Source organism: Misgurnus anguillicaudatus, chromosome 19 (assembly GCF_027580225.2).
Source record: "Misgurnus anguillicaudatus chromosome 19, ASM2758022v2, whole genome shotgun sequence".
In the NCBI taxonomy this organism is placed as follows: domain Eukaryota; kingdom Metazoa; phylum Chordata; class Actinopteri; order Cypriniformes; family Cobitidae; genus Misgurnus; species Misgurnus anguillicaudatus.
Window position 1 is genome coordinate 29,723,612 of NC_073355.2, and position 12,402 is coordinate 29,736,013.

The window sequence follows — 12,402 nt, forward strand, 5'->3', positions numbered from 1 at the left end:
CCTTGATGACCATTGATGTAAAGAGCTTAATGTAGGCTACTTAATTTACTTTTCTAGCCAAATACGAATGAAGTCAACCACAACAAAACTGACAGAACAACTGCAATCACTTAAGGTGTATTGAGTTCCTACTGTTCAGATAGTTAATATCGAACATGCACAGTGTTTTATTTAAGCTATTGGTTCCTAATGGTATTTCAAGTGATGTAATGACAAACATATTGTAACCCATACTTGAAATGTGACCTCTGCATTCAACCCATCAGTAGGCAGCGATCACTGCAGCACCCTTGCTCAAGCGCACATCGACCTGAACCTGCCAGTCGTGAGCCTCGAACATGCAACTCTTAGGTTTTAAACCCGACTCTCTAACCATAAGGCCACAACTGCTTACTATATTGCATTTTATGTATTGTGCAAGCACAATCTTGAAAACAAAACACACAAACAATGTGTATTCCACTGTTTTTTATTTGTTGGCGGCTTTACATTTTTAGAAAAAGAACCCAAGGATTTTTCCTCCCGTGTGTTTTCGTCTGGCCTCCTCGTGGTCCATGATGCCAGCTGAAGTTGTCAAAACAATGAACCTGTAAGAAATAAATAAAAAAAAAAACATGACCAAGCTGTCCACAAAGATGCTGCCCTTTAAATGCATCTTGCTGTAGTCAACTGTTTGTCAAGACAATGCTGGACTTCACAGCAGATATTTAGAAATATACAATCAGGTTTATATGGCAAGCCATGATATTTGCCTGAGAGAGAGAAATATTGTTTCACTGACAACATGCCAGCTTTCCAAGAGGATAATATTTTTAAGAAATAATACTTCCAGTAATTTTTGACTCTGCATGCGAATACTCAAGCTGTGTCACTTTTTGTGACTTACTGTTTTCTACATAAAAATCCTACACAGAATACAGAACATTTTTTGTGAAAATATAACAGTGACATCTGAATAAGGCCATGTCCAAGATTAAAATCAATGTGAAATCAAATTTTGATGCTCCTAATCTTATAATTAGATCACAGGACTTCAGTCTGGATTTCGCGGAGAGGGATATGTATGATTATCATCTGCAGACAAAATTAGCAGCAGACTAATGCATACCCTTTAAATGGCCTTTTCTGATATTAAGATATTTTTTCAAGTGGCAAATGAGACAAACACTGGTCAGAATTTAGCTTATGTACCAGCATCTCTGATATCTGAAAAATCTTAATTATATGATGTGCATTATGCCACCTATTCCACCACTTTATCAGGATGTGCTAAAGTTGAAAGTGTCAATCTCAGTGTTAAATGCATTCTGTGTGATCCACCCTTATAGCAGTGAGGGCACCTTTTCTATGGGCAGTGAGCGTTATGTGGGCCGTTTATGCACACCGAACGTCTCGCGTTTTTGCTGCTGTTGAAAAGTCAACTGAACGAAAAGGCACCCAACGTCATTCCGTTTTGTTTCCATCCTCCAATCGAATGAGGGAAGAGGCAGGCCTTCCATAGTGGTGACCAAAGCTTACAGTTGCTTGGAACAACCGGAGGACTGCACTTACTCATTGGTCTCGTACACACTGCAAACTTTCAGGAGTGACAACCGCATTAAAATGCGGGAGTGAATCCCCTAAATGTTCGTTTCATGTCTGTACGGAACAAGACTCACTCCCGAAAATGTGATGATTGACACAGAAATAACCATAGCAACGTTCTGCCGTCTTGCAGTGTTGCCAGGTCCTTGTCTTTTTGTACGTAAATACCGTTTTGGAGCTTAACCGTTTATGGCTTTTGGCTCATGAAGCAATCAAGTTTTTGGTGTTAATAAAGTGTGAGGGTGCTGGTACCAATATTTTGATCTTTGAGGTAAAGCATTTAGATTTATTTCGGTTTATTATTTGATTTTTCTTGTTCACTTTTTTTAGTGCAAGATGTGGCAACACTAGTCAGCAAACGCTTGTGCCTCTGCCATTTTGTGAACCGCGCATACAGAAGACTTTATCCTCTTCTAAGCATTTATTTTTTTCAGAAGAGAGACCTGTCCTGTTTATGATGAACGTTTAAACACTTGATTAACTACTAGTTGTTCAGTTCGGTTATGTACACACTGTGCAGAGTTTTTGTAAATTCGGTTGTCACTACCTGCATTTTGCGGGAGCTAATTCGGTTGTAGAATGCGGTTGTGAGTCCTGTAAATTACTGAAGTGTGTGTGTACAGAACAGGATTAAGCATTAAACGGTGAAGTGACAACCGAATTAATATGCAGTGTGTACGGGACCACTGTCTTGTGTGTTTGTGCACCTTTCACTCTTGATCAAGGTCAGAGCAAGCACCCTCTTTTTAAAATTTTTGCTAATATGACAAATAATGGCAAACCAAAGTTTCAAGAGCGCTTCAATATTTGATTGACAGGACAGCTACCTTGGTTGTTGCCTGGCAATATAAAAACAGCACACTGCTCTTTTCTGAAGTCAATCAAATAAAAGCAGTGCTGCCCACTTTGCAGCTTAAGAGACATCATAACTGTGGTAACAGATGGTTGAACAGATTTTGTTTTTACACTATTTGGCCTGCTTTTTTGTGAAAAAAGTATGGAAAATTTAAGAAAGTAAATAAAACTTTTAACAAACAGTTAATACTCTGAAGAATTAGCTTGCGCTGCTACAAATCAACACTACATAATTCTTTGCACAAGTCATGTGCAAAGGTAGGCAAGGCATTCCAAAACCGCGTCACTTTCAGTAAACCAGCTGTAGTCTTTAGCTAAATTAAGCTAACTTAGTCCAGTGTGACGCGCAACGTGAAATTGATTATAAAATGTTGGGTCAAATAAACTACTATCAGAAAATATTTAATACAGCTTTTGTTAAATCTAACATACACTCTGAATTCTCTTTTTAATAATGTTTTATCCAGGTCTTAGAAAAAACACATTAAAATAATTTTAACATTAAATCTACTGAAAAAAGCAGCAAACTGCAATATGGAAAATGGGATGCATAACAATTAATCGCAATTAATCTATAGCGGAATAAAAGTTTTTGCTTACATCACATACGTGTGAACTGTGTATAAAAACCTTGCATAGATAAATGCGCACACATGCATGTATACATTTAAGAAATGTTTACGCGTGTATATACACATTTGTATATTTATGTATAATTTTTTTTTTTTTTCTTAAAATTATACAATCATGTGTGCATATTTATATTTATATATATACACAATCATCATACACAGTTCACACACATACATGACTCAAACAAAAACATCTATTCCGCTATAGATTGCACACGATTACTCGTTATGTATCCCTTTGGAAACAGGCAATTACAACGATTTTAGCATCAGGTTTGTAACATCGCAATTAAGTATTTTATTTTATAGAAGACAGCTAAAACAACAACTTACAATTATTTTATGCAAGCAAGTATTTGACAGCGAGATGGTGTTTTATTGTTTGGTTATAAAAAAAGCTTAAAATTCAAGCTAAGGAAATGCCACTGTAAAACTGACACGGGGAACTCAAATGCTGGACTGGTGGTTACTTACCCGAACTGTCTTGATGGGAGAAGGTTATTCTGCCACTTCTCCAGATCCTTCAACTGCACGTCAAAGCGTGGGCTGATGACACCACACTGCATTACAGATAAGATTGCATAGAGACAAGTTTAAAAATTACCCAAAATGCATTTCTTGATATCTGGTCTCAATTCTTAAAAGCCAGATTTTAAATTCACAAGTAATAGAACCATTCATGTTTAAATTCAAGACAAAACATTTAAGTGCAACTTAACTAGGTGTCAGTCTGCCTTTCTATACAAGTTATTTTTTTTAAAAAGCATACACAAACACCATCACCACAGTGTAACCAAAAGGATTATTATAAAAATGTATTCCAGTCCTGGATGCTCACGGCATAACCACAAAGCATCACATTTAAGTAACAAGTCAAGGACTTCTGTTGATTCGATTTGTGCCTTGTTACTATAACTCAAATGATAGAGCATTGGATTAGCAGTGCAAGCATGATGGGTTCACATGGATCACACAGAGATAAATCTTTGGATAAAGCGTCTGTTTAAAAAATGTAAATGACTGCATCTTCTACCAGAAAGATAATAGTAAATTTATTCATTTTCATAATGATATAGTATGGCACTGAGGCATGTTTTAATGTGAATTGTGTGTAATGAAAAGACAGCAATGATTACTGTGTGCATTATGCTTAACAATATCATTTAAAAGTGACTATATAAACATCATTTTGTATTTTGTGAAGCTGTATTAGATCACACTTACCTTGTTCAGCCTCCCTGTGAGATTGACTACAATTTTCCCGGCTCTGTGATCATCAATGATCTCAAATTCACCAATGTAACCGTGCAAAGATCACATGAGGGACTTCAGCAGGTTGTTTTCAGAAATATTTGCTTTACAAACTAGTACAAATTCTTTTTTTTAAAAGAGACCACCGCAGAATGCACAAATCACAATAAAACAGATACATTAACATGCTCTCAAACTCACCGTGCTTCATCATCACAGTAAGAAAGCGCACTATGACTTTGGAGCAGGGCCTGATGAGAACCTGGCGTTTCCCACGTTTCTCGGCATTGTTGATGCTTTTTAGCGCATCAGCGAGAACGTTCATGCGCACCATGATGCCAGTTGAAAAGAGAAAGTTTGTGGTTTATCCTTTATGTAGCGAATATATGTTAGGCAACCATACCAAGACACTGTCGTGACGATGCTACTTCAAAAACCAGTCTAGTCAGGCTTGTGATAAAGTAACTTAACTGTTAACTTAAATTAAGATGCAAAATATGTCCGATTATAACGTCGCGTTATCGTTGTACTACCGACAAGTTTGCAATCATTTACACGGTAACGTAAAACTGTATACTGATACAATTACCTCCACGAGTGTATGAAAGGTTACCGCTCCTTGGACTAGATAGCAGATATCTGGGGATGTCTTTCAAACTACACTTTTCTACTTCTTAATAACACAGCTGTTACATGGGAATTTAAAAATGTGGCATCGGAGAACTTGAGAACAATTGTTTGGCTCGGGTTATTCGTGTCTGTCTTACAGTAACATGGGCAAGCGCTACTGAGTGGTGGAAAGCTAGCTTGGACACCAGCGAATCTCAGGGAAATTTCTCTTTTTATACAGACACGAATAACCAAATGATTAAAAAGAATGGCGCTTAGGTTGTTCATAAACAAAAATATCAGGGTATATGTAGATGATACACAACGATGTCCGTGATTTCAAACAGATTATACAAGCATTGAAGTAATCCTGAACCTTACCAGTTCTGCAATATGGCGGAAAGAGGAAGGAAGAGGGGGCGCGCGGTGCAATGAGGGAAAAATGTACTCTCGCGAGAGCGTCGAAGGACAATGTGACACGTTTCGTCAGCGTGACTGCCGACTAGCTTCCTGGAGTTTAATGACAGTCGAAACTAATTTAACTAGTTCTTTTTGACTTTATTGTATATTTAGAAATTACTACTTAATTACTTATTCCAGTATAAGAGCTGCAATTGTTGTAAATTTACATTAACATAAATCCCACGTTGTCATGTGCACAAAACTCTTACTATTATCAAAATGCACCTTGGCCCACTTTATCCATCCTGCACTAATGTATAGTAAAGGCCAATTTTCTCTTTTGATATTTATGATTTTAATATAAAATTTTGAATATGTCCTCTATGTATTGTATTGTGGTTGTTACTTAGGCGACAGTACACCAAGACAAATTTATTGTACATGTCAATACTTGGTCATTTTGAAACAGTTTTGTTTTATGTAAGGGCCTACATTAATTATATATATAACTATTGTTAATGTTCTATATTAAACACTGGAAATACAACTTTGCTCTCCATACACCCTAATTTGGTATCTTATGTTTACAATACCTTTAAAAGAAGAGAATACATTAAACATGTGCATAGTATGGTCCTATTGTTTATTTTTGTAAGGGAGGCTTGAGTGTCCCTTAACAAATGTTTAGACCATTTATTTATTTAAAAACAGTATATATGGAACAGTATAACAGACAAAAGACAATGTCAGTACATTGTTTATTCTATTGATCATTCTATTTATCCATAAAGCATTACAAGAGGTTTGACAGACTACAGCAAAATTTTACATAGACATTTAATACTTTGATGTCAAAAAAATGGTCTCAAACATAGCCGGAGCCACTATGGGAGCTAACCAGTCTATCATTGACAAAATGCTTCAAGTGCTTATCCAGAGTTACAGCGCATGTCCCTTTTGCTGTTTTTTAAGCAAGAGATCCATGTAGGCACCCTCGATCAGATCATCTTCTTTTACTCCCAGGTCTAGCATCAGTTGATTTGCAATGGTCACGCCTTCTTCTGTGGTTTGATGTTCTTCCATCACCACCTCCAGCTCCATGAAATCTCCCAGGCCTTCCACAGAATCAACATGCACCCTGGTCTGCCCCACCATATACAAAATCCTCTTCTTCTTCACCTGCCCCACTTGTCCCAACGCATCCGTCAGAGCTTTGACCAGTCCCTGTGGATCGTTGGTAGGGGTTATGGAGTAGTTTGACAGCTTTGGTCCTTCTGTGTCAGCCCTTTCATAAAATATCAGTTGTCCTGTCCCATCCTGGAAGTCTCTGAGCTTCAGCCGTCCTGCAGGCACTTTGAAAAACGTGTCCTGCTGACCAATCACAGTTCCGTCTGTTCCGCTCAGCTCCTGTGCACGCTGCGTAAGGTGACGCAAATCACGCACAACTGCTTTAATCTCTACATTTGACGGCATCTTTAACAAATATACCAACAACAGTAGCCTACGGGTTGGGTGTAAACGCACGCGGGAGATTAGTGCACTGCTCTCTAGCAGTTTGGCGCGCTCACACGAGGGGGACTCACACAGCGCACGCGCAGTGTCATTTGACCCTCTGCATGCATGACACATATCAACAATCGCCTACTAGCATTTCAATGGACTTTTAAACACATAATCGCATAGGTGCAGTGGGTTGACATCTTTAAGATTACTGACATTTACTTGTCGTCGTAGCATATAATTCGTAACAGATACAAACGTCACCAGTCTTCTTTTAGCTTTACAAACTAAGAGATGTTTACATCACAAACATCTTCCTTCCAGGAATCCATAGACGTGGATGAAAAGGAAGGAGACTTCGACAACGAAGAGATCGCCGGATACAGCCAGAAAATACAGCAGATTAACAGTTATTATGCTATATATTACTACCAGAGCACGAGGTACTGTGGTTTTCATTTCTGTTGAGTGTCCTTGCAAAAAATAAAATAACGTTAATAAAGTGAGCTTTATAGTGCAGTGTTTTATAAAATATAGGTTGAGTTAAAAGAATGCGTTTCGTGCCTGACATTTAAATATTATGAGTTTTATGTGTGCATAACCAGTTGTCTTTTATTAAGTTGATTAGTCAAACGCAGTAAAACGTGCACGATATGGAGGACAAAAAGTATAAATAAATAAGTGTAGGAATAAAAAATATAGCATAAATAAATAAATACAAATACATAAATAGTACACATATACAGATGTGTCAACATGTAGGATTACATTTAATTCAAAGACAATTATTTCATTATGCTTTTTTCATGACCTAAATGAATGTATTTTCCATTTATTTTATTTCACTGCGTTATTTATTTCTATTTAAGTAATTTGTTTGACCTTCGTGCACGAAGGTCAAACAGTAAATATCTTTGTTATATGTCATTATAGTCTGTTTAAAGAGGACTTTTTTCCATGTTTACTTGCTACAACTTGGTCCCCAGTGCTTCTATCAATCTAGAAAATGTATAAAAGATGAACCCATTAACTTACTTTTGATAAACCATTCTCTGCAAGCATGTGAAAAAATAGGTCATTGAAATTTGGCTCCCCTTGTGATGTCAGAAGAGGATAATATTGCCCTTTAATCTGCACTCTCCAACCACAGCATTGCCATTTAGTGCAGAGATCAACTCATTTGCATTTAAAAGGACACACCCAAAAATGGCACATTTTTGGTCACACCTACAAAGTGACAATTTTAACATGCTATAATAAATTATCTATATGTTTTTTGAGCTAGAACTTCACATACATACTCTGGGGACACCAAAGATTTATTTTACATCTTAAAAAATGTGTTACATTTGAATGCTATTAATATGGTTTGTTATTAGTCATATGATATAGAGTATTTTATACCATAAGTCTGTTGATTGCTTTATTCAGATTGGTTGAGAAATGTTTCATGGGTATGCCTTATTTTTTGATTAACGCACACCTGGTCCTGACCTGTCAAATGTCATAAAAAATCCAACAGAGCAATGTCTGTGGTAACCGTGCTATAAGCAGAATAATTGAATCCGGTATTTTGAATTATTTAAAAATATTATTTTTGAAAAATTCAATGGCCCGTCGTCAATTATTCCTTACTTATTTTAAATCCATGTACTTAAGTCTGTATATAAGTCTGTATAATCCCTGTCATTTTTGTAAAAGATCATACATACCCCCTCCGCACTTGTTAAAATCCCAGGAGGTGACTTTTGCTATATCAATCCATATTTAAGTATTAAACGCATTATTAAACTACCCAGATCTGAAGCTTCTGGAGAAAGTGAGGCCTGGAGCCAGAGGAGATCAGACTCGACTACAAGTCAGGATGACTTTAGGTAAAGAGGGTCCTTCATCTGTCCGTCATTCGCTCTGTCCGCTGGGAAATATCATGGCAAAACCAAATCACTCAGGATACTGTGTGTGTCTTTTCATCATGCTGGCTTGTTCGTGTTGTTCATTATTACTGGGCTTGTGTGTCTATATAATCTCAATTCTCTGAACTCTGTCTTTCTGTTTGTTTGAGTCTCTGCTAGGTGCTGCTGGTGATTCTGTAAACCTCATTGCTTCATTAACTGCTTATCTGTCTGCTTGTTCGCTTTGTCCTTCCTTGTTGTTATCGTGGCTGGAATGCTTTGTAACACATTTTTCACCCTTACAGTCTTACCCTATTGGATACCAGTTTGGCACCGGAGGCGGAGCCAGAATTGCGGAGCTATATCTCCCGCAGGTTGAGCAAAGGTGCTCTGCTGGGCGGCATGGGCAACATTGCCACTGTTGAACTAAGGTACATCATATTTAGCTGTCTGACTTTATACCAATTTCAAAGTAGCAATACCCAGTTTTTAAATTTTTTATGCATTGTTTTGTGTTGAACTAAGCATCCCTGAGCAAGCGGTGGGCTGTTACTGCTGTCTGTTGGAGCAGGAGAAATCTCCTCAACAGCCTGAAGCTGATGGCAATGGCTGGGTGGTGTGTCTTCTTGGAGATTCAGAGAAGGGCCTGAATCTATATCCTTAAATTATAAATGACAGATCATCAAATGCAGAAGTAGCTCAATCACTTTAGTGATGCAAGTTGTAGATAAAAAAGTCAGCAAGAACATATTTTCTTCCTTAACCCTATAAACATTTAGAATTGAACTGGACAAGTATGTCCAGGGTCTGCAGGGCAGTTTGACCCTAGAGGTGAGAATATTATATAAATAAGGAAACATTGTGACATACTGTGTGACCTCAGTCTTTTAGTACCAAGATCCTAGTCAAGTCATAGTTGGTCATATATGTAAAATATCTAAGTGCTGTGATATCCTCTGGTTACAGATGCTAAATTTGGAGACGTATATAAGACCTTATCTGAACTGCTGGTATGAAGAGTCAGTGATGCATATTCACAGAGTGGTTCTGCTGTTGCAGGCGAATGTTGGCTACCTTCTGCATGCTGTAAGAAACCACTACACCAAATATATTATATAAGGTCACAGAAAACGAATGTTTTGTGGCCAGGTCTCTGGTCAGGGTAACGTGAGAGAATGTATCAACTTTGCATGGCCAGACTTAGTTTTGGATCTAGAGTTTACCATACTTTTTGCTCCAGGCTCTGAGTCACAAGCTGGTAGAAGTCACAGGGGCAGATGAGAGGACAAAAGCAGATGTAGCAAGGTAAACAACATTTTAAATTGTCACTGTTAAACACTGATGTGATATGTATTTGTAATAATGGTGTCTGTTAGATTTATTAAAGCAGCAAGCCTGCAGGGTTTAGTCCAGGAGGACACAACCACGGCTTCACTGTGCAAGGCCATGTCAGAGGACTCCAACACCAATCTGATCATTAACTGCTCCACCAGCCCACCCACACTCACTAATACAGGTCTGTATTATCCACTTATACAAACTCCATAGTCTTTCTTTATTTAAGAGAGTGGTAATGTAATGTGATACTGTTGTGTTGGTGTTGTAACTCCTGCAGTCAGTAACCGGTTCTGCAACGAATGGATCCAGGCCTTCCTCAATGCAGCTGAACGCTTTAACCCTTTCCTCCTCGGTCAGATCCTGGAGAACTTCAAACTGAAGGTTAATGTGGTTCTGGATGTGTATTATACCCAACCTAGTCACCCAAAAATTAAAATTTGGTCATTATTTACTCACCTTCATGTTGTTTTAAACCTGTATAAGTTTCTTTATTTTGTGTTAAATACAAAAGAAGATATTTTGAGAAATGATAATAACTGCACAGTTGATGGCACCCATTGATTTCCAAAGTAGGGAAAGTCAATTGTGTGGTTACGATAATTAAAAAAAAAAAATTCTTATTTTGTCTTCAACACAGAATACACTTTTAAGATGCATTTCTCATTTGACCTGTTGCATCCATCGTGCACACTGTTTCTCCACGCAGGCCATTCAGGACATGAACAACCTGAAGCGTTTCATTCGTCAGGCTGAAATGAGTCACTACGCTTTATACCGCTGCTGTCTGTTCCTTCAGAACTGTGGAAATGGAGATGTGCTGCTCCAGAACGCACGAGCCGAGCACAGCAGCTTTCCTGAAGCCTGTGGTATCATAAATGTACTGGAGGAGTTCCTCAGTGAGCAGGCACAGGGCATGCTGTACTGACACCTATAGGCCTGCAGAGGGCCACAGTGTTTTATACTTGATCCTGTCTGAGAGCACTTTGTAAACGGTTGCTTTTCAGTCCTTACATAACTAAAGCTTCAATATGTAGTCAAAGATGGCCATATTGATTAATTTAAACTAACTTGAAAACACTAAATATAGTCCATCATCTTTTGTGTATGTGTTCATGAGCAAAGGTCGCAAATGAATTTGCTGTGACTCGCTGCTTTGTTATTGTATTAACACTTGCAGAATTGTGAATAATTAGAAACAGATCCTGTGTAATGGACCAACTGAAAATACAATGTGATAAAACTTGTGTATATGTTAATTATTGCTTATAGTGATACCTGATTCTTATATATAGTCTAAACTGTACAGTAGTCAATCATTACATTGTGGATTTTGGGTTAGTTGAATATTCATAATTTTAAAATACAATTAGCAGACATTTATTGCTAGGAAGAATAAAAAGAAAACAAAATCATAATCCTGAAGCTCTGCACAAACCAATATTATTATTACATTTTAACACTCTACATTTTAAAACTACAGATTTCAGTGGTAATTACACTTCACAATCAATTTGTGTGTGAGTGTATTAGAATATACTAATACTTTTTACATTATGTCTGATGCTTTTTATTTAAGACTTTTTGTTTGAGACAAATTTCTCCTCTCTTGCATTTCCTCTATTTGTTTACCAAAGAACTTCTTAAAGAAAAATCTTTAATCCTAAAAATACCAAATTAATTGTATAAATACTAAAGTCAGATGTAAATGTAATGAACACAAAAAGTGTGTGCTCTGTTAAAAACATTTATGGTATGTACATAGTGATCAATGTGTGTAGAATGTGTGTTTCCTAAAAAATCCATCTCTTGTTCAGATGCATGACAGTGAACAATTTGTGCCAGCAACATTTCTTTTTGTCTAAACTTTTAAGAATTACAAACACTAATGTATGTGAAAATAAATTCATGTTGTAAGGATCACACAAAGCTTCAGTCATTTTGTTAATGTTATACCACGGGTCTGTTGAATGCTGCATTCTGATTGGCTGAGAAATGTTCTATGGGTGTTGATTATTTTTCTGTAAACCGCACACCTATCTTTTCAAATGTCTTAAAAATAGGCACCAGAGCAATGTTTGTGGTAACCGTGGTATAAGAGGAATAATTGACTCCGGTCCTTTGAATTATTTGAAAATAATGCACACCAAGGTGGTAATGCGGCACGACGCGAAGCGGACCGCATATAATTCAATGGCCCGTCGTCAATTATTCCTTACTTATTCAATAGATTTTAAATACTAATGGTATTGTTCCACTTTTGCAAAATACAGAATCATATTAAATTCTAGTACATTTTAGTAGCCTAAACAATCATCTTTAAATGTTTTACATAATACTTA

At 37.1% G+C, this 12,402-nt stretch overlaps 3 protein-coding genes across 4 annotated transcripts; 1 reads left to right on the top strand and 2 right to left on the bottom strand.

Annotated features, from left to right (window-relative positions):
• Positions 1–453: 453 nt before the first annotated feature.
• On the bottom strand, positions 454–4,691 carry rps15a (ribosomal protein S15a). Its single transcript, XM_073857388.1, has 4 exons — positions 4,522–4,691; positions 4,296–4,373; positions 3,546–3,631; positions 454–587 (listed from the first exon to the last, which is right to left on the bottom strand). Exons 1-4 carry the CDS (start codon positions 4,654–4,656, stop codon positions 494–496), a joined length of 393 nt encoding a protein of 130 aa, XP_073713489.1. The 5' UTR covers positions 4,657–4,691; the 3' UTR covers positions 454–493.
• Positions 4,692–6,074: 1,383 nt separating this feature from the next.
• LOC129436214 (uncharacterized) lies at positions 6,075–6,962 on the bottom strand. Its single transcript, XM_055194200.2, has one exon. It carries the CDS (start codon positions 6,960–6,962, stop codon positions 6,273–6,275), a length of 690 nt encoding a protein of 229 aa, XP_055050175.2. The 3' UTR covers positions 6,075–6,272.
• Positions 6,963–7,127: 165 nt separating this feature from the next.
• Positions 7,128–11,771, top strand: c19h17orf75 (chromosome 19 C17orf75 homolog). 2 transcript variants are annotated; one of them, XM_055194198.2, is made up of 10 exons: positions 7,128–7,276; positions 8,633–8,707; positions 9,031–9,156; positions 9,251–9,379; positions 9,499–9,556; positions 9,692–9,811; positions 9,966–10,030; positions 10,102–10,241; positions 10,341–10,444; positions 10,770–11,771. In XM_055194198.2, exons 1-10 carry the CDS (start codon positions 7,128–7,130, stop codon positions 10,986–10,988), a joined length of 1,185 nt encoding a protein of 394 aa, XP_055050173.2. In that variant the 3' UTR covers positions 10,989–11,771. The 2 variants fall into 2 exon arrangements, with proteins under 2 accessions (XP_055050173.2, XP_055050174.1); XM_055194199.2 differs by lacking the exon at positions 8,633–8,707.
• Positions 11,772–12,402: the final 631 nt, after the last annotated feature.